At 40.0% G+C, this 22,223-nt stretch overlaps 1 protein-coding gene across 8 annotated transcripts in view; it reads left to right on the plus strand.

Moving 5' to 3' along the window:
* The window catches only part of LRBA (LPS responsive beige-like anchor protein), a 758,928-nt gene that overhangs the window by 688,510 nt on the left and 48,195 nt on the right, over positions 1 to 22,223 (plus strand). For 5 of the 8 annotated variants that reach the window (XM_086346372.1, XM_086346378.1, XM_086346376.1 and 2 more), the window contains 2 exons: positions 15,706 to 15,795; positions 20,764 to 20,956. In XM_086346372.1, the coding sequence (XP_086202498.1) occupies positions 15,706 to 15,795; positions 20,764 to 20,956 (283 nt within the window). The remainder of the gene's footprint in view (positions 1 to 15,705; positions 15,796 to 20,763; positions 20,957 to 22,223) is intronic. The other 3 variants (XM_086346374.1, XM_086346377.1, XM_086346375.1) reach the window with 1 other exon arrangement.

Genomic DNA, 22,223 nt, shown 5'->3' on the forward strand with positions numbered 1-22,223 from the left:
TGTGCTCTCTTGGCACCATCTTTATTTTAAATTGAAAGTGTGAAAGTACTCTCAAATCAAGTGACTGAAAATTTTTTTTCAAAATATTAAACTAAATTCAAGCTTCTAGAATGGTTAAGTCAAATTACCTAGATTTGAAAAATCTCTGTAAGACTATTTGCAAGTGTAACCGATTGCTGACTGTTAGAATAGCATAGTCAGATTTCAAATTTCAGAATAGCAGTGTTATTTTCTTTTGTTTCTACAAAGAAGAGGAAGTTTACTTGGAATCACTATTTTTAGTTTATATTATTGGTGCAAAGGAAGAACTGAGGTTCTGTGAATACAGTATTCAGGAAACACTTAAGTGCAAAATTTTTAAACGTTACATATGACTTAACGCTGTTGTAACAGTAAACATATTGCCTTCCCTCTGTCTCTGCCAGGTGTGTGTGTGTGTGTGTGTGTGTGTGTGTGTGTGTGTGTGTGTGTGTGTGTGTTGTCTTTCAGTCTTAAGTTTCTTGAAATCAAAGATTCCTCATTCTACCTCATTTCAGTGTTTGTACATGGTGGATACTCACAAATACGACTGAGAAAATAGATGAAATGGTTCTTAACAAATGAATGACCAAATGACTGTTTCCATGACATAGTTTAAACAGATTTGTCTAGTTTTAAGAAATAATTTAACCTTCTGAATGCAACTATCCTGATTTCTTTTTTTTTCCCTTTGAGAACTTTGACTGTGTTTTCACTGTTTGCCTCTTAGTATTGGCAACCTCTTTGAAGTAACATTCCACTTATTTTTCTAGGCAGGCGGCTTTATCTACTCGTTTCCAGTAGCTAGAGATGGAGGTGTTTTGAATGAGCACATCAATGTTCTAGACAGAGATACTGTTTGAAATTATCCATGAACACAGTACTGCTGAACATTATTGAGTGACATTTGTTTCTCTTGGTTGTGTCTGCTCTGACTAGCTGGTTTCTTTCAGATTGGCAGCTGGAATTATGCTGCGGTGGATGGACAGCTCCGAGAAGCAGAGATTGTAGTGAGGCTGCGCTGGGTCTCAGTGTAATGTGCCCGGAATGTATGGGCTCAGTTAAAGGCTCTGATGGGAAACCCGGGCATATTTTCACAATTTATAGTTATTTTATGTATAACTTAAACATAAAGTTTAAGTGGTGACTTCCATAATATTATTGAGTAGATAAATAAGTAAAAATACTCCTTTTTCTAATTTTCCCTCTCCCCTGGTTTCTTGTCCCTAAATTCTTTTTGTTTTTAAAAGAGGTTTACTTTATTTAGCTGGCTATTCTCTCTTTGCTCTTTATGTATATTATATGCCATCATGATATGTATATGTCTCCAAATACCAAATGTAAGTAGAACATAGTTTGCTTACAAAATGTATACTGCATGCCTTTCTAAATATTTAGTTAGCAGTAAATGATGGTAAAATATTGCTAAAACTAATGGCTCCTTGAAACCAGATAGAAATAATTTAGGAAATAACCTCAAAATAACAAAATTAACTTTGTAGTAAGGTCTGTTGGTTTCACAGTGTTTGACCAATTTATCAACTGGAATTGTTCTGAGATGGTTAAGAAATACTTCTGGTTACTATTTCAATGGAAAAATTAAACTTCATAAAGCTGTTTTGTATTTTCGATTTTTCCTTAGATTTTTTAGTTTTAGATTTTTTTTAAAGGAAATTTTTTTGTTACTCTTTATTTTAAAAGTAATACTTGCTTTGTTTAAGACACCAACTAGAATAAACGTGAAGAAGGTATTCATTTTTATTCTGCCAATCTTTTCATCCACCGTCCACCAGAGATAAAAACTGGTAGGTTTATGTACCTTTCCAGATTTTATACATGTGTATTTATGTATGTACTCACATAGCATGTACTCATTTAACATGTGTAAGGGTGTTGTTATAGTTTATTTTTACATTTAATTTTTTTGTTAAATGAGATAATGCACTATATTCTTTGTTGATTTGGAATTGTTTTAATCAATGTACTATAGGCTAGTTTCCATATCACATGTATTCAGTTCTGCCCATTCACTTTAATGACTGTGTAGTATTCCATTAACATAAATGTGTAGTTTAGTTTTTACATAATAATAAAAAATTTTCTCAAAATTAAAAATAGTTTCAGTCTTTCAAGTCCAAATTTACATAGAATGACGTCTGTTCAGTTAACATATTTATTCACTATATCCATCTTTTGTGTGGATTACTTTGCATAATTTGTTGATTAAATATTGTCTGGTGTTTATTTTGACCATAAATCTAATTGACTTTTTAAAATTCCAACTGATAGTAGTATATCCATGAAACTTTTTTCTCTGATAGGTTATCTTTTACATTATACTGTATAAAGTTTGAATTCTATATTTCTTATTTCCAGAGAACTTGAATATTTACATTTCTATCTTAAAAGATTCCTTTTAAATAATTTGAGTTAGGTTTATTATGCTTTTTGGTTTGTACATTTATTGTTCTCGCTTTTAAAAAGTAATTCTGTATTTCATTTCTTATATTCAGAGGGAACTTGGTTTCTCAATGTTTCTAAATGTTGCTTTGCCTTTTTTTTAACCAGCTAGAGGTATTATGCAAACAAGACCATATATATTAGGTATAAAGATAATTTTCTCTTTTAGATTCTTGATCCATTTTAATCAAGTATATCTACTTGTCATGGATTCTGTTTTGGCCTTCAGTTCAGTTCTGTTCAGTTCAGTCGCTCAGTCGTGTCCGAGTCTTTGCGACCCCATGAACCGCAGCATGCCAGGCCTCCCTGTCCATCACCAACTCCCGGAGTTCACTCAGACTCACGTCCATCGAGTCGGTGATGCCATCCAGCCATCTCATCCTCCGTCATCCCCTTCTCCTCCTGCTCCCAATCTCTCCCAGCATCAGAGTCTTTTCCAATGAGTCAACTCTTCGCATGAGGTGGCCAAAGTACTGGAGTTTCAGCTTTAGCATCATTCCTTCCAAAGAAATCCCAGGGCTGATCTCCTTCAGAATGGACTGGTTGGATCTCCTTGCAGTCCAAGGGACTCTCAAGAGTCTTCTCCAACACCACAGTTCAAAAGCATCAATTCTTCGGTGCTCAGCCTTCTTCACAGTCCAACTCTCACATCCATACATGACCACAGGAAAAACCATAGCCTTGACTAGATGGACCTTTGTTGGCAAAGTTATGTCTCTGCTTTTGAAAATGCTATCTAGGTTGGTCATAACTTTCCTTCCAAGGAGTAAGCGTCTTCTAATTTCATGGCTGCAGTATTATCAGGATTTTTGTCCTTTAGGAATTAAATGCTAACTTCAACATGTAATGATTAGTAAGCTTTTTTAACTTGCTGATATCCAGCATATTTTAACAGTGGCCTCAGAAAGCACTGAGGCTGGTTAACTAGAAAGTTAGTTAGTAAATTTTGAGTGGAAATTGGTCAAATATCCAGCAAGTTTTTCTCCAGTTTAATTCAACTGTGTGAAGGGTAAGGGGAAGAAGAGGCTCAAGTGATATTATGTAACACAGGAGAAATCACTAAATGGCCTATTATGACTCTTTTTAAACGGTGAAAATTGAATTAATTCTGAAATCCAAACTATGAAGTCTTATTTGGATTTGTAAATATCTTTTGGTGAGTTACTCTACAGTCTTAAGATAGCCTTCTAGAACTTAATTTTGGTAATGTCAAAATTTTAGTATACTAATAATGGCACGTTACTTTTTATTAAATGATTTTTTCAATTTCCCTATCCCAAGTTTATAGTGCTTTTAGATGTAAATATATAGGGGATAAAATGCAATTTCAGAGTTGTGTGCTTAAGAAAAGCAGAGTACATATGTGTTTACCTTAATTGCATCCATATGTTTAAGTTATTTCTCCCCCAAACCCATCTTAAAATAAAGTTTTACAGCTTTATCGTTGGTTACTAAGTGCTGTACCGAGTTCACTTGTTTCCTCTGTTAGATTAAAAAGACCACTTCAGAGAGTCTAAAATATTCATTCTTAAGTTGAAGCCCTGCATTGTGACTAAGCCAGTCTACTTTCCTTTTCTTGTGTTTCTCTCATTCTTTCATTTTATCTAGTGTGTGTACCTATATTCCCTCTACATATTAATATAATGTCCCTTTCTCTCAGTATAGCCATAAAATCTGGCAAGTATGCAGTGGTTGGCACAGAAAACAATAGAATACACAGCTTGTTGAAAATCTTTTCATAATATTTCCATTTGGAAATCCATTAATAAATTCTCTAGGTAATATTTGAGATGCTGTTTATAAAATATAAGTATGTGGTTTTACTGGAAAGTCTTGAAGTATTTGCATAGTCTTTTTTATTACTATGTATTTCAACATCTGGAATGCTGCCTGCTGGATTCAGCTTTATTATAGAAAGTAGTAACAGGCTATTTACAGAAATAATTGGGAATTGATGAATAAGAATGAAGTAAACTTTCTGGTAGAAATGTTTAGCAGAATGTTTTTTTCAGTGGTAGGCTGCTCTGTGATAGTGTAGGAGGTATCTCTTAGCTGCATCCCTGCTGAATTGTGCTGACTTGGATAACCTTTCATTCATTCAGCATTTCATTCTTATTTCTTGAGCACCTACTGTGTGTCAGGCCCCCAGAGGCACAGCAATACTTGGAAGTCTCTGCTCTCAATGAGACAGGAATTAGACCAGTGATTCAGAATTTTAGTTAAGTAGGTAAAGTAAGTAGGGGGTCTGGACACAGTTGCTCCAAGAGCAACAGAGGAGAGCAACTGTCTGAATGAAACCTAGAAAGAGACTTCTCAGAGTGCAGAGATATGTGAGCTCATCTTAAAGAATGAGGAGAAGGCAACCACACAGAGAAAGGGGATAGAAAAGAATAGGAAAGCAATATATATAAAAGCAGTATGTCACATTACATCATATCTTACAGAGTTTAAGAGGGACAGTGTCAGGATGAGACTGGAAGCATAGGCCGGAGAGCCAGATCACTGTTGTTATTAGTCTTAATTATAAGTGATTAGAAACATTTAGTAAATGCTTCCCTAACCTCAGCCACACACCATGCTGTCTTTTATGTATATGTTGTAATACTAACATCAGACACTTACAGAGGTGTCACGAACTGTTCTGTATTTTATATTATTTCATTTAAACTTTACAACAACTCAATAAATACCCACTATCATTGTCACCATTCTTAGACAAGAATACTAAGGCCTAACTTGCCAGAGTCACTCAGCTACTATGTGATAAAGCTAATATCTGAACTGCAGCAGTCTGATTGCAGCGTCTGCATACTTAACCTCATGCTATGGGGCCAGCCTATGATAAGGAATTTGGATGGAAGGATTTTAACAAGAGAAGTCACCTAATCAAATTTGCAGCTTTAGCATTGAACATCTCCTTTCAAGTCCACACGTGTTTAACCTTTCTGAGCAAAGATGAAGTCTGCTGGCTAATGTTTATAATTTGGGATTTTTTTAAATATTTTTGTTCTCCATGTAGTTTTGCAGTAAACCTGAAAAAACAAACTGCTTAAAGGCAGGCACACTCTCCTATTTTCCAATAAATCTTTCTAGCACATTGCCTAAGCTGAATCCCCCCTTGAAGTAACCTAAGGCCAAATGTGTTAATAATTATTGAAATTGACTAATGGGTACATGGGGATTCATTATTCTATTTCATAATAAAAATTTAGCATAATAAACAAATTCTAAAAATTTATCACCTGGGACCAAAACTCTCTAGATGAAGTAGAGTTTATTAAAAACAGTTTAGGCATTTGGTAGAGTTCATTAAGCTACCCTATTACCTGTTCACCTTACTGTTATTCCTATATGTTTCCTGTGATTTCAGACCTCTGTTATGCATCTGAAATATTCAGGAATAGAATAGAATATCAGGAATAGAAATATTCCTGTATAAACAAAGGGCTGGAGTGAAAAGTGAAGAGAGAGTGATAAACAAAATTACTTGAAGGAATTTTTTCAAACCACACGTATTCCCCCAGGATTTCTCACTTGACCTTTGAGAATCACTGCTACAGAGAGACCCTGGAGTGTTTTTGTATCCCTCAGGTGTGTTGGGGGCTGAAAGAATGAGGATTACTGCCTTTCAGTTCAGTTCAGTTCAGGTGCTCAGTCGTGTCTGACTCTTTGCGACCCCATGAACAGCAGCACGCCAGGCCTCCCTGTCCATCACCAACTCCCGGAGTTCACCCAAACCCATGTCCATTGAGTCGGTGATGCTATCCAACCATCTCATCCTCTGTCATCCCCTTCTCCTCCTGCCCCCAATCCCTCCCAGCATCAGGTTCTTTTCAAATAAGTCAGCTCTTCACATCAGGTGGCCAAAGTATTGGAGTTTCAGCTTCAACATCAGTCCTACCAACGAACACCCAGGACTGCCTTTAGTGATACCTTATAGAACTTTTCTAACAAAGACTCTTTTGTCCTCTTTGTAGCAACAGATATCTGCCTTTACTTATCACTCCCCATTCTCCCTCTCACTCCCATTTTGCCTCATCAAGAACTGTGCTCCAAACTTCCTGGTATATCCACTGCAGGGAACACAAGTTTCAGTCCTTGGTCAGAGAACTAAGATCCCTGGAGCACAGCAAAAAAAAAAAAAAAAAATTAAACTTTGCTCTTCTCTTGAGCTTGTTTCTGTCCTAGTATTGGGCGGTCTCGGTACATAAAAGGTACTCAATATGAGGAGGGAAATGGCAACCCATTCCAGTGTTCTTGCCTGGAAAATCCTATGGACAGAGGAGCCTGGTGGGCTATAGCCCATGAGGTTGCAAGAGTTAGACAAGGCTTAGGAACCAAACCACCATATTACTTTCATATTAAAAGGCAATATAAATAGACAAAATAACTTTTAAAATAGTTACTGGTAGCTTGTCCAGTGCTGAAAAGTAATATTTTGTTTTATTCTAGAGCTTCATGACCTTTTAAATTATACCCACCCCCACAGGCAAATAAAAAGATGTTTTGGAATGCCACTTTGTGTGGCTCTAGAAACTAATAATTTTGTGTGTTATCCCAGGAAGAATATAGGTTAAAGTGTATGGTTCATTTCTGGTTCTGTTTTGCAGCCCAGTTTTTGTTTTACTTTGATTTCCACTTAAAGTTGGCCTATTTGTGTATCTTTATAAATCAGTCATTTGGGATACAAGACTGATTGATAAAACATACGTGCAAAATAGAGGATGTTATTTTTAACAGCAACAGCAAAAAAAGGTCAGGTAAACTTCTTTGCTGTGTGAATAGTTTGTACAAGGCACTGTTGTTCCTGCTTGCACACTTCTGAAATACATGATATTCTAGCCTTATGGTTTAGTTGCTTGGACAGACCAGTAATATACTAAAAACTAACATTACAAGGAAGCCTGAATTAAATGTGTGATTAGCAGAATGAACAAGCTATAAGATTTGGGAAATCTTAGTGATGCAGATAACCACAATGGTGTGGTCAGTCACCCAGCGGCAGACAGCCTAGAGTGTGAAGTCAAGTGGGCTTTATGAAGCATTACTATGAACAAAAAGCTAGTGGAGGTGACAGAATTCTAGATGAGCTATTTAAAATGGTAAAAGATGATGCTATCAAAGTGCTGCATTCAATATGTCAGCACATTTGGATAACTCAGCAGTGGGCACAGGACTGGAAAAGGTCAGTTTTCATTCCAGTCCCAAAGGAGGGCAATGCCAAAGAATGCTCAAACCACCACACGATTGTGCTTATTTCACATGCTAGCAAGGTTATGCTCAAAATCCTTCAAGCCTGGCTTCAGCAGTATGTGAACCAAGAACTTCCAGATGTATAAGCTAGGTTTCTAAGCAGCAGCAGAACCAGAGATCAAATTGCCAACATTTGTTGGATTATGGAAATAGCAAGGGAGTTCCAGAAAAACATATGCTTCTTTGATTATGTAAAAGTCTTTGTGTGGACCACAGCAAACTGGAAAATTCTTAAAGAGATGGGAATACCAGACCACCTTATTTGTCTCCTGAGAAACCTGTGTGTGCAGGTCAGGAAGCAGCAGTTAGAACTGCACATGGAACACTGGTTCAAAATTGAGAAAGGACTGTGACAGGCTGTACATTGTCACCCACTTACTTAACTTCTATGCAGAGTACATCATGTGAAATGCTGGGCTGGATGAGGCACAAGCTGGAGTCAAGATTGCCAGGAGAAATTTCAACAACCTCAGATATGCAGGTGAACCATCCTAATGGCAGTACTTTGGCCACCTCATGTGAAGAGTTGACTCATTGGAAAAGACTCTGATGCTGGGAGAGATTAGGGGCAGGAGGAGAAGGGGACGACAGAGGATGAGATGGCTGGATGGCATCACCGACTCGATGGATGTGAGTTTGAGTGAACTCCAGGAGATGGTGATGGACAGGGAGGCCTGGCGTGCTATGATTCATGGGGTCGCAAAGAGTCAGACACGACTGAGCGACTGAACTGAACTGAATGGCAGAAAGCGAAGAGGAACTAAAGAGCCTCTTGGTGAGGGTGAAAGAGGAGAGTGAAAAAGCTGATTTAAAACTCAACCTTCGAAAAACTAAGATCTTGGCATTCAGTCCCATCACTTCATGGCAAATAGAAGGGAAAAAAGTGGAAACAATGACAGATTTTATTTTCTTGGGTTCCAAATCACTGCAGATGGTGATTGCAGCCATGAAATTAAAAACCACTCACTCCTTAGAAGGAAAACTATGACAGACCTAGACCAAAAAAAAAAAGGCAGAGACATCACTTTGCCAACAAAAGTCCATATAGTCAAAGCTCTAGTTTTTCCAGTAGTCATGAGTGCTGAAGAATTGATGCTTTCAAACTGGTGTTGTTGTTGAAGACTCTTGAGAGTCCCTTGGACTGCATGAAGATCAAACTAGTCAATCCTGAAGGAAGTCAACTCTGAATAGTCATTGGAAGGACTGATGCTGAAGCGCCAGTACTTTGGCCACCTGATGTGAACAGCCGACTCATTGGAAAAGATCCTGATGCTGGGAAAGATTGAAGGCCAAAGGAGAAGGAGGTGGCAGAGGATGAGATGGTTAGAAAGCCTCACTGACTCAATGTGCATAAATCTGAGCAAACTCTGACAGACGGTGAAGGACAGGGAAACCTGGAGTGCTGCAGTCCATGAGCTGCAAAGAGTCGGACACAACTTCGCAACTGAACACCAGCAGCAGCGGCAAGGCAGGACTCAAGCAGGGCTTTCTAGAGAGTGGTATGACTTAGAAGACTGAAGGTGAAGGAACTTATCTAGGAGAGACAGTGGCATAAGAGAAAATGTAAGGTAGAAATGGCTGGTTCTGTGTGTGAACGAAACCCTGCTTGATTGTACAGAGAGTTGGATGAGGGACTCGCAGTAGGCCTTCATCTTTTTCTTTCTTTTAAAAAATTTGTATTTTGAATTAAGTTTAGCCACAGACAAGTTGCAAAATTTCTTTTGTATGTTTCTTCCCAAGCACCCTCCCTCCGCTACCATCACCATGTTACATAACTTTAGTGAAATGATCAAGACCATGGAAATAATATTTGTTCAGTGTAATTAAGCTACAGACCTGGTGAAGGTCACCACATTCTCTAGTAACTCTTTTTCTGTTTAATGATCTTATGCGATGACTGAATCACATGTATTTAGTCGATATCTTCTTGGTTTTCTTCTAAATGTAAGAATGAATCAATCTTTACTTGTCTTTAATAGTCTTGATATTTGTGGAAAGTGGTCACATATTTTGTTGAATGTCTCTGAATTTGTCTCATATTTTACATGATTCAAATGAAGTTATTTATTTTTTGTCAAGGATACCATAGAAATTATATAGCATTCTTCTCAGTGCCTCATATGAAGGCGTAAGACTGTATCTTTTAAGAACTGGCAGTTAATTGAAGACATTTGATCAGGGGAACACTACATAAAGGAGAGTTTGAGAAAGCGCAAGTCTGTAGGAAGAAATTAAATGACAAATAACAGAAGAGACACTATTATAATTCTCAATACCTGAAATTATAAGAAATTCCTGGATTCAAATAGAAATGATGAGTATGAGAAACTTATAAAAGAAGTAATTAGGTCTAGTTACTGATTATATACAAGAGGTAAAATTTTTAAATGTTAGTAAGATTCTGAGCATTAAAAATAAAATCAAAAGGGGAGTCTCATCCTTGATTGAGGAATGCTAGAATAAAATTAATTTTTCCAGATTTTAGATTTGATAATTCTAAGTGTGCTGGGATATACACATAGTATGGATGGACGGCCATCAGGCAAAGTGTAAATGAACACTTCATAGACATTGACAGTCCTCTGGCTTGAGATTTGGAAATCCTTCATATAGGGCTAAGATTTGAAGTCATGTTAAAAAAAAAAAAAAAAATCTAGGGCAGGAAGTTTAGATCAAGAAAATGTGAGTGTGAAAAGAGAACTTGCAGTGATGAGTTCATTTGTGGATGAGAAATAAGAGTAGAGGTTGGCAGAACACAGAGAATAAAGGAGTAGGTTAGAGAACCAAGCTAGTGTAGAGCCATAGATGCCAGAGCAGAGAGACTGTGAAGCAACCACGGTGTGATCAACAGTGTAAATTGCTTTAGAGATCAAGGTAATGCCAGAATGGCAATGAGCTTTAGAAACAATGAGAAGGATCTAGAATTATCAGTTGATAATATTAGGTTTGACTCTAAAGATTTGAGATTACCTTACAGTCTTATTCTATAATTTTCTCACTTGATAAAGCCCTTTCTGTTGTATTGCTATCACCAACAACTCAAAGGTTAGTCAAGAAATATAACATTTGTGTCTAAGAATTATGTAATTTTTTTAGATGTCTTCAGGACTTAGCAAGAAAAATATTATTTAACCTATGTGGGATAATACAACTTTTATTTCATAATTGAGACAGAATTCACACCACTGTGTTCCATGACTTGAAAAATCATTTCCCTATAAAAGGTCTGCTGCTGCTGCTGCTGCTGCTAAGTCTCTTCAGTCGTGTCCGACTCTGTGCAACCCCATAGATGGCAGCCCACCAGGCTCCCCCGTCCTGGGATTTTCCAGGCAAGAGTACTGGAGTGGGGTGCCATTCCCTTCTCCGTACAAAAGGTCAGTAATGAGTAAATTTTATTAAAATTTTAAGACAAAAAAAATTGTATTAGAAAGGGGAGATTGGTGTTTTTAAAAGTTTTCTCACCATCTATGTACTTTTCGTTTCAAAAGAAGGCTAAGTACATGTAGTATTAAGGATATTGGTATTATGTTGTATTGAGGCCAGTTGCATTTAATTTATATCTATAATAAAAATTTATGTGCGATAATGTCGTTAGTTTCTCTATAGTAGTTGGTGTTACTGACCACTCTGTCTTTGAAATTCTCATCTATGGCTTCCACATCACCCTATCCTGCTCCCCAGCTCCTAGCAGCCTCTCCCTTCTATTGTCATCTTCTTCATATCAAACCCTAAATATGAGCATTCCCTAAGTTTCACCTCTGTGTCCTTTTATGTATGTGTCTCATGTATTTTCTTCCTGGGAGCTTAACCAGTGGACTTCAAACTGTGCTCCATAGTCCTAAGATTTCTCAGAATTGTCTCAGGAGCTGCTGTGTAAGGATGGTTTTGCCCATCTTTAAAGTTAAATAGCCCTGTCTCTTTGTTTTTTGTATTGGGGTTTTGTGTAAAACTTCATTTGAAAAAGGAAATCATTTCTGCTGCTTAAAAATACATACATAAACAGAGTGAGAGGGAAGGATCAAAAACCATTGACTTAAATTTCTCTTGTATGAATGACACCCAAGTGAACACCTCTGATGTTTCAGCCCAGGGCCAGTCCTAGGCTTTCTTTTGTCACCTGGACGTCTCAGCCTGGCTCGACAGCTGTCACCATCACTTCAGATTTCCACATCTGACATAAAATGCACTTTCTCCTGCAAAGCTAGTTCTCCCTCACAGAAATTTATATTTCTGTTCATTGCTTTACTACTCTAAAATATGCACGTTCAAAAGAAAAGAATTAATGTCTTTTGTCTTCATTGCTCAAAGTCATCAGTCTCTAAGAATTGTTGATTTGGCCTTAGATCGTGGTTCACATATTTATCCCTTTCTTGCAAATAACACAGCTTCCGTAAGGACTGAGGTATCCAGTTCCTTATGTTTTGGACTGCTCTCTGAATCTCCAAGGAGATCTCTCCGACTCTGGGCACTTAGCCCTATAGTATACTTTGAAATGCTGAGCCAGATTTCAGTTTTTGTTTTTTTTTAATAATGTAGTCATTATCATCACCACTCTCATTGTAAACTCCTGAAGTGTTTCTTCCTTTTCTGTTTTAGCTGTGTTTAATGGGGATCACGCTAAGGCCCCAAACCCAACAACATTTTATTTAGTGCCTTGTATGTGCTTGGCATTGTGCCAAACACTTTATAGGTATTACTTAATTTTCCATATAATTCTCTAAGTGAGGTATTATTAATATTTCTATTAAGCAACCTATTCAAACACAGCAAATAAATGGGAAAATCAGGATTAGCACTCTTAACCAGTTAACTCCATAGGCCAAGTATGTAAGCTGCCTGTTCCCCATTCCCCTTCTTTTAAATGAGGGGAAATGTATGTGGGCTGTTGGGCCAGGACCCCTGAAGGCGGCAGTCAAGGGAAAGGACACTGGCTTCGCTGTTTTTAAAAGCATGTTAAGGTTTATGTTAAGCCAGTTGTGAATCCATGCATCTTAAAAAAGCTGTGCTCCCACCTCCTCCTCTGTGACTACCTTAGGCCTGCCCACCAAAAGGTTGCCCTTTTGTGATATTTTTTTCCTCAAGATTGTCCTTGATGTTGATCGTGAATTGATTTCACCCCATCAAAAAATGTTTTAGATACTGCTCTGAAGTGACCCTAGTCTCTACTCCTCACTTCCTGGTGACTCCTTTTCTGGTTTCTGAAGTCTGGGTCTAGCCGTATCTCTTGCCAAGTCATGCTGTTCTAATTGTGTGTGAGCAAACACTTAATGACGAAGATGATGTTGATATTAGAGCTACTTTATTAATTCACTCATTGGGTTGTAAACCCATGCTTTTTGTGTGCTCAGTCTTATCCCTAGGCCATGGCATTGTCCCTAACAGATAAGGAAGAATAGCTTACTGGTTGAGAGTATGAGCTCCTGAATCAGGCTGCTTACATGCAAAATTTGAGTCTGCTGTTTAATTACTGTGTGACCTTGGACAAGATATTTAAGTTCTTTGTGCATTATTTTTCTTTATCAGTAAATAGATAAAGTACTCACATCATACAGTTTAAAGATTAAATGAAACAAGATACTAAAATCATGTAGAAAAATATCTGGCAAATAGTAACTACTAAATAAATATTTGTTATTGATGTGTGTGTGTGCTCTGTTGTGTCTGACTCTTTGCAACCCACGGACTCTAGCCAGCCAGGCTCCTCTGTCCATCGGATTCTCCAGGCAGAAATACTGGAGTGGGTTGCCATTTCCTAATCCAGGGTTATTGTTGTTAGTAGCCCTCAACGAATATTGGCTGACTGCATATTGAGAGTCTAATCTGTACCAGTAAGCACTTTGCTGTGTTGTTTTGCATACATACTATTTGCTCCTCAATATCAAAATCACTGCAGATGGTGACTGCAGCCATGAAATTCAAAGATGCTTACTCGTTAGAAGGAAAGTTATGACCAACCTAGATAGCATATTGAAAAGCAGAGACATTACTTTGCCAACAAAGGTCCGTCTGGTCAAGGCTATGGTTTTTCCTGGGGTCATGTGTGGATGTCAGAGTTGGACTATAAAGAAGGCTGAGCGCCGAAGAATTGATGCTTTTGAGCTGTGGTGTTGGAGAGGATTCTTGAGAGTCCCTTGGACTGCAAGGAGATCCAATCAGTCCATCCTAAAGGAGATCAGTCCTGGGTGTTTATTGGAAGGACTGATGTTGAAGCTGAAGCTCCAATACTTTGGCCACCTGATGCAAAGAGCTGACTTATTTGAAACGACCCTGATGCTGGGAAAGATTGAAGTGGGGAGGAGAAGGGAACGACAGAGGATGAGATGGTTGGATGGCAATGGACATGGGTTTGGGTAGACTCTGAGAGTTGGTGATGGACAGGGAGACCTGGCGTGCTGCGGTTCATGGGGTTGCAAAGAGTCGGACACAGTTGAGCTGAACTGAACTGAATAACACTGTGAGGTTGATGTTATTATTATCACCCATATCTTACAAGAAGAAAATTGAAGCTGAGGTTGAATGACTCGCCCTGGGTCACATAGCTTGTCAACGGTGTGCAGTCAGGGTTAGCACATGGTCTGTGTGCCTTCAAAGCCCATGGTGCTTTTCCCATACCACTCAGCTTTCACAGAGGCCTTTGCAGTCCTTTCTGCCTAAGCCGGTCATAGTGCATTCCTTGAATTTATTGAGCTAACTGCATCAGACTGTTATTCAGTCATCCAAGTACATGTTCTGCTTTCTATATTAGGAATAGTTTCTTCAAGGGCAGAAACACTGATACCTCATATACTGTTTACCTCCTTGATGATTACGATTGAATACATAAATGGGTGAATTGCTATCATTGTTCCTTAAAAGATGGTTGTAAAGGACTACTAATGGTATCCTCATCAAATAAAAAAGGAAGTTAATACCGCATAATTTTATTTCCCTCTTTATGATTTATTAATCGCCTACAGTTCTGCAGAGCATATAAAAATTGAAATACCTGTTTTATTAGGGATTAAAAAACAGCATGACAAACATATAGCCCCTTAGAAAGAGATTTTCTTCCTTCTTTTAGCTGAGAAGTTAAAAATACTGCTGTGGGGGTGTTGAAGTCACCTTTATATGTCTCTGCTTCCTTCTCTCCCCTCACACATACTGTGGCATTTATTCATTCACCCAATTTTAAAGATCTAAGAGTGAAGAAAATAGATAAGGTCCTCGCTCTCGCGGATCTTGTTTTAGTGGGAGGAGACAGGCATAAACAAGTAAAGAGATAAAATCATTACAGACAGCGACCATGTCTGGCATTTCAGAGTTTTCTGTGATGAGGTTGGGAAGTGAGCACCTGGGCTGGGTGGACAGGAAGAGTGAGGGGCTCGCAACAAAGGGCTTAGTTAGGCACACGTCTTCCAAAAAGAGCACACACACGTGGTCCTGGGCTATTGCTTGGATGCAACATATGGCTTTTACTTTGCTGTTCAGCCACCTAGGTTCAAAGAGACTGTCAACAATAATGCTCTTCCCATGGCAAAAGAGCATCAGGTGATTTTTCACAGGTGCTGTATTTCTTTCTTCTACTTCCCAGGGTTAGATTGGGCCTAGAATCAAAGCAGTGCTTGGTTTTCCCTATACCTGTAAAAGATTAGCCTTAAGTCAACAGGGATGATGCAAGCAGGGGGAAAAAGATGCAAGAAAATAGAGATGAAGCCAAAAAGGACAATTTCTGATTGTAAGAGCTGGTTTCTGTTTCCCATCATGGCGCAAGATGAGAAAGTTCTGCAGGGTTTAGGAGGCACAGCTGCCCTGGCCCTGGAGAGCGGCCTCAGCCTTGTTGCCCGCCCAGGTGCTCAGCCCCACTGTGGAAGCACGGGGTGATTTCCAGTGTGAAACAAGCCAGAAGTAAGGGCTGACATTTCCAGGTGACACTTGTGGTTCTTTTGCCTGTAATTAGCACCTCTTAACCCTCAAACTTGCCCGTGCCTTTTTCAGGCTGTGGAAGCTCAAATCCGAAGTTTTGGGCAGACGCCGTCTCAGCTGCTCATAGAGCCCCACCCTCCCAGAGGTTCTGCCATGCAAGCGGTAAGTGCAGCCTGCTCGGTCCTCATTTCTCGCGTCTCTTTGAGACCCTGCTTGACATTCTTAACAGTCTTCCGTTGTACTTGAGCTTCTCCACCACACCTTGGCCTGTTCTTCTAATGTACTGTTTGTGAACCTAATAACAGCCAGCAAATACTCCCTGTTCTCCTGGACTCTTAAGGAGGGCAGACATTGCTCCAGTGCTCCAGTATTTCATCAGGGCGTCATGTTCTGTGTTGCAGAATTAAAAGTTCCATCACTGTCTTATATCCTCATTCTAGGGTAGGGGGTGGATACATTTTCTGCTTTGATCCTATGAGTGCCTAGATTAATTTTCCTGTTGTGTTTATTTTTTACATCCCAATGTTTTCACTTTGGGAATTTTGAAAGTAATCCTAATACGTAGGCTATGTTACTGAGAGTCAGGAACCTTGGAGGAAAAAAATGATGGTGTGATATACCAAATACCCAAAGCTTAGTGCCCACAACAGTGATTTTTCTTTCCTGTGATTCTGAGGGATAGTAGGCATTTCCTCTTGTTCACCTTGCTCCCTCGTGCACTGCTGCAGCAGGTACTAAGAGGCGAGACTGCTCTTTCCATGTGGTCTTTTCATCAAGGAAGTTGGCCCAGGCCACTCCCACTCGCAGTGTTCCGGGAGGACACTTTTGCATGACTTCTTGAAGTGTGCTTTTGAACTTGCACAGCATCATTTATGCTGCTTTCTGTTGGCCAAAGCAAGGCAGAGGCCCGCCTAGAATCAGAAGCAGGGAAATAGACTGCTGCTGCTGCTGCTGCTAAGTCGCTTCAGTCGTGTCCGACTCTGTGCGACCCCAGAGACGGCAGCCCACCAGGCTCCCTCGTCCCTGGGATTCTCCAGGCAAGAACACTGGAGTGGGTTGCCATTTCCTTCTCCAATGCATGAAAGTGAAAAGTGAAAGTGAAGTCGCTCAGTCGAGTCCGACTCTGAGCGACCCCGTGGACTGCAGCCTACCAGGCTCCTCCGTCCATGGGATTTTCCAGGGAAGAGTACTGGAGTGGGGTGCCATTGCCTTCTCCAGGGAAATAGACTAGAGCTGCAAAATCTGTGGCTATTCCTCCTTCATGTTTCTTGAAATTTCAGGGGGAAATTCATTTATGACAGAACAAATTCAGCATAGGAACACACACTGCACAGCATGGTAAGAATATTTTAAGTGTAGGCTGTCGGTGTTTTATTTTTTCTTGAATTGTATTCATCAATAAAACGGGTTGCTCATTACTGTTTTAAAGTAAGAATGGGGACATAGAGTCTGTTTCCATAAATGCGATGAATAATTGAGAATAGGTTCTAATTCCATGTTGGGGCTTAGAATGGTAGGATTTCGCTGGATGCTGGGAAGGAGAGCGGCAGCCAGCAGGGACCTGGATACAGATGTGGTCCTCTCTGCCTCCGACTCTCTGTCTCTTCCCGTCTTTCCTTCTTCTTTGTGTTTTTTCCCCTTTTCCCATCTTTGTCATCATCTTTCTTCTTCCAAGTCTTTTTTCCCCTTCTTTCTCTAATGATAAGAATTGACCATTACTATAAACTACAGACCGGAGAAGGCAATGGCGCCCCACTCCAGTCCTCTTGCCTGGAAAATCCCATGGGCGGAGGAGCCTGGTGGGCTGCAGTCCATGGAGTTGCTGAGAGTTGGACACGACTGAGCGACTTCACTTTCACTTTTCACTTTCATGCATTGGAGAAGGAAATGGCAACCCACTCCAGTGTTCTTGCCTGGGGAATCCCAGGGACGGGGGAGCCTGGTGGGCTGCCGTCTCTGGGGTCGCACAGAGTTGGACACGACTGAAGCGACTTAGCAGCAGCAGCAGCATAAACTACAGACATTTAAACATTTATTTGCGTCACCTTTTCCCCCCAGTGTTTTTAAGCAGGGGAAATCATATTTAAAAGAGTGTAAAGGGTAGCTTTTAGTGAAGAGACTACACAGAAAGCGGACATTTGGCAAGAACAATGGAAGATAGCGCCATAAAAATAGTAAGAATGATTTATGTTTGGGGACTGGAATTAGTTTTAGTAATAGCTTGTCAATGAGACGCGGGCTGCCGCCGTGCTGGCTAATGGAAGCACCTCTGCTCCATTGACTCTCTACCTGGGTCACTGCACGGCCTTGGTCACTGGGGCCAAGAGGGAGTTGCTACTGCCAAGCCTCTCTCCGTGACCAAAGGGTGACTGGCTCACTGGGGCAGATCAGCCTTCCTGTCCCGGGGCGGCACACGCTCATTTGAGGACGGGAGGCCATCTTTCCCATTATCCTTTATCCTCTGAATCGAAACCTGAACTCTTTTTCAGACCTGTGCAAATTGTGCTTTTCCCTCTTACACATATGTGGGTGGGAAACAAAAGTGTGTTAGAAACAAACCAGAGTTGTCAACAAGTGCACACGTAATCTGGGAAAACGGAACGAAATCTAGCTATAGTGGTTTCCCACTTCTATGTCGGACGGGGCTGGCAGGGGCCCGCAGGGTTGATGAGGGTTTCTTTCTCTGCCCTCCCGTGACTGGTCCTGCCTCATCAGCAGCTGTCACCATCCCTCTGGGCGAACCCAGTATGCTGGGCTGGCTTTTTCTTGCATCCAGTGCCCCTCATTCCATACTCACTGGCTACGGATGCGATGCGCTCCCCAGAGAGTTTCTTGGTCCTTGCCTCCATTAGGCGCTCTCATCAGGCTGAAATCCACAGGAACTGCCGGAGAGCCAGCATGTTCTCAGGATGCAGGAACGTCTCTGGACATGGTGTCTGCAGCTTTCTGTGGAAGAGGGCTCTTCCTTGCCCTGTGGCTAAGAGTTGGCCCACTAGAGGCACTGTGTACACAAGACATTCTTCCTATATGGTAGAGAGTTTTTCCGTGTTTTTTTAAGGGCATAAACATTGGAATTATTCAATTTGAGCCTGATTGTATTTACAGTATGAGCTGTTAAGCTCAGAAATATGTATCAGCTTCCTTTCAGTGAGACTTCATGATGTATGTTGTCATCTGACTTCCTCAGAGTTTATACATTGACTTTGGTAAATATTATTTTTTTAAAAAAACCCACACAATTGGAAAACACAGTTTGGTTTTCTGAAATGACATTCATTTCCTTTTCTCCAGACTTCATCAAAGCTAGCTTATAGGAAATTTTGTTTGTGGTTGGCTCATTGTTTCTCATTTTTACACAATTTCACAGAAATCCTTAAAACCATGTAAGGGGTTCTTAGCAAAACAAAGATTACTTATTGATATCAGAGGTTTTAACTCAAAGACCCAAATGTGTATTGCTTTCACTACTATTCGGATGAGTTCCCCCACCAGTGATGACTGCAGCACACACACACACACACACACACACACACACGCACAAATGCAGCAGAAATTAAGGCCACCTCGCGCTGTGTTGAGTGCAGGAGCCATAATATACGCCAGGTGTAGTAATTAGCAGGCCCACGAAGGCTGCCTGTTTGTCTGCTTTTGCTGCTGTTGCTGTATCCCCCTGTGTTTTCACACCATCAGATAGTTGGATTTAATTGAGGCCACATCAGATGAGGCATTACTGACACCTTTAATTGAATGAGCATCCAGGGAGGATTAACTCATAATATTGATTGGCTTTTAGCCACTTGCTCAGAAGGGTGTCTGGGTAGCTTATTAGTTGCCTTTATTTACACCTTTATGCAAAGAGTGCAAATAGGAATTCTTAGTGCAATATGTTTTTCTAAGTACTCTTAATAACTTTTTTAAAAGGACTGATAATAAAAATGCAAATGTATTTAATTTTTTATTAGCAGTTCTGAATGAATACATGTTAAATATATGTGCCTACACATTTACATATACCTGGTGTTTTGAAATATGGCAATAAGAGAGCAACCAGAAGGACTTCATCAAGGTGTTTCAATTCTGAATGATACTCATCAGCTATTAGAAAATAGACATGGCTGTGGAGAATTGCTGAAAATGCACAGTGCAATTACTGTATGATAGCATAGTACCACAAAGTATAAATAAAGCCAGTAAATCAGTGTGGTGTTGTCTATGTCTCAGATTATGACATATGGTTTGTAGGAATGTTCTAAATCCTTAGTAGTCTTCCAGATTTATTATGTTGCTAGCCGTTAGAACAGTGTTTTGTGTATCATTTCAGTTATATTTTGCTTTTCAAAGGAGAAATCCAAAGTCTTGAGCTTTAGTTTCTTTGCCGACTGGAAGGAGAGGCATCTAGGTATTTCTGTGCACCCTCAGCTAGAGCACAAAGCTGCGGCATCCGCATTATAATAGGGCAGTGTTTATGACTTGGTGCACTATATAAATATATTGTTTCTACAAGTACACTTAATTATGCATTGCTTTGAAACACCTTTATAATTAAGTTTGTGTATCACGTTCATAAATTATTTCTCTACTGTAATAATACATGCATGCTGTACAACTGTTGTTTATAAATGTATTTGTTAATTAATTATCTCTTTAGTTGTCAAAATCCTCATACTAAGACTCAACACAATTTTTGATAATCTTTGGCAATTACCTTGGCTGGCTTTTGTGCCTGTGGCCTGTTCTCATTCTTTTATTTTTTTCTCTTTTGTACTTAATCCATAATAACTGTTGGAATGGTTTAACACAATCCTCAATACTTTGCCTATTTCGAGTCTAAATCAAGTCACTCTTTTTAGTTCTTCTTGGGAATGGGGTGGGGAAGGGAAGAGAGCTAATAAAAATTTATGGGTTTTTAAAGTGACCATTCATGTATTTTACTTCAATCACCTAGAAATTCTACTAATGACATGTGAAAACCAAACAAATCCTAACTGCTATTTCTCTAAGCCTTTCTGCTCACTGTACTCTCACTTGCAACTCGGGTTAACATGGTCTTCCTCTTCTTTTCCTACACCCTCTTTCTTTCCTTGTCTTTTCCTTCTCGTATATTTGGATCTTGTCTTGCCCACTCAACAGTATCTCCTCCTGCAGAGTCCATTGATGTTCACAGACCAAGCTCAGCAGGATGTTATCATGGTTCTAAAGTTCCCCTCCAACTCCCCTGTCACTCACGTGGCGGCCAACACCCAGCCTGGGCTGGCGACTCCTGCTGTGATCACAGTAACTGCTAACCGGCTGTTCGCCATGAACAAGTGGCACAACCTTCCAGGTAAGTGAAGACATACCCTTCTAAGGCATACTAACTGCTGAACACTGTATAAAGATATTGTAAGTGTTAATCAATCAGTTGTGTCTGACTCTTTGTGACCCCATGGACTGTAGCTTACCAGACTCCTCTTGTCCATGAAATTCTCCATGCAAGAATACCGAAGTTGGTAGCCATTCCCTTCTCCAGGGCATCTTCCTGACCCAGGAATCAAACCCAGGTCTCCCACATTGCAGGCAGATTCTTAACCATCTGAGCCACCAGGAATCCAAAATACGTTGTTCCTGCTGCTTCTGCTAAGTCGCTTCAGTCGTGTCCGACTCTGTGCGACCCCATAGATGGCAGCCCACCCGGCTCCCCCGTCCCTGGGATTCTCCAGGCAAGAACACTGGAGTGAATTGCCATTTCCTTCTCCAATGCATGAAAGTGAAAGTGAAGTCGCTCAGTCGTGTCTGACTCTTAGCGACCCCATGGACTGCAGCCTACCAGGTTCCTCCGTCCATGGGATTTTCCAGGCAAGAGTACTGGAGTGGGGTGCCATTGCCTTCTCCTAAAATATCCACCTAAATATATTATATCTCAACATTTAAGCTTTTTAGTTTTCAAACATATTAGTCTGAATCAAAATGTTGAATACTTGGAAACGTGTAAAGAAGTCCCTCTGAAGCATGTAATATTAATACAAAAGTTAAAACACGAACTGTTCTTTGGCATCTAGTGATTTGTCTTTACTCCTTGGAGATAAATATTATCATATAATAATATTCTATGTCATGTCCATAAATAGCCTTTATTGATTTATCAGATGTTCCTTTTTTTCCCACGTATTCATTTGCTCCATATACACTTCTCATTGTCTATCGTGTGCCTTTTTATGCAGGGCATGGAACTATTTGTTGTGGGTGATAGAAAAAAGAACAGGTAAATTACTCAGCCAAAATACTACAAACCCTTAAGTATATCCTGTTCTTCCATTAAGTGCTGAAGAATTAGGGTGACTAAGGGCAAGATCAGCCCTGGGATTTCTTTGGAAGGAATGATGCTAAAGCTGAAACTCCAATACTTTGGCCACCTCATGCAAAGAGCTGACTCATTGGAAAAGACTCTGATGCTGGGAGGGATTGGGGGCAGGAGGAGAAGGGGACGACAGAGGATGAGATGGCTGGATGGCATCACGGACTCGATGGACGTGAGTCTGGGTGAACTCCGGGAGTTTGGTGATGGACAGGGTGGCGTGGCGTGCTGCAATTCATGGGGTCGCAAAGAGTCA

Source organism: Bos grunniens, chromosome 17 (assembly GCF_055505025.1).
Source record: "Bos grunniens cultivar Pamir isolate PY7600 chromosome 17, Bosgru_T2T1.0, whole genome shotgun sequence".
NCBI classification, from domain to species: Eukaryota; Metazoa; Chordata; class Mammalia; order Artiodactyla; family Bovidae; genus Bos; species Bos grunniens.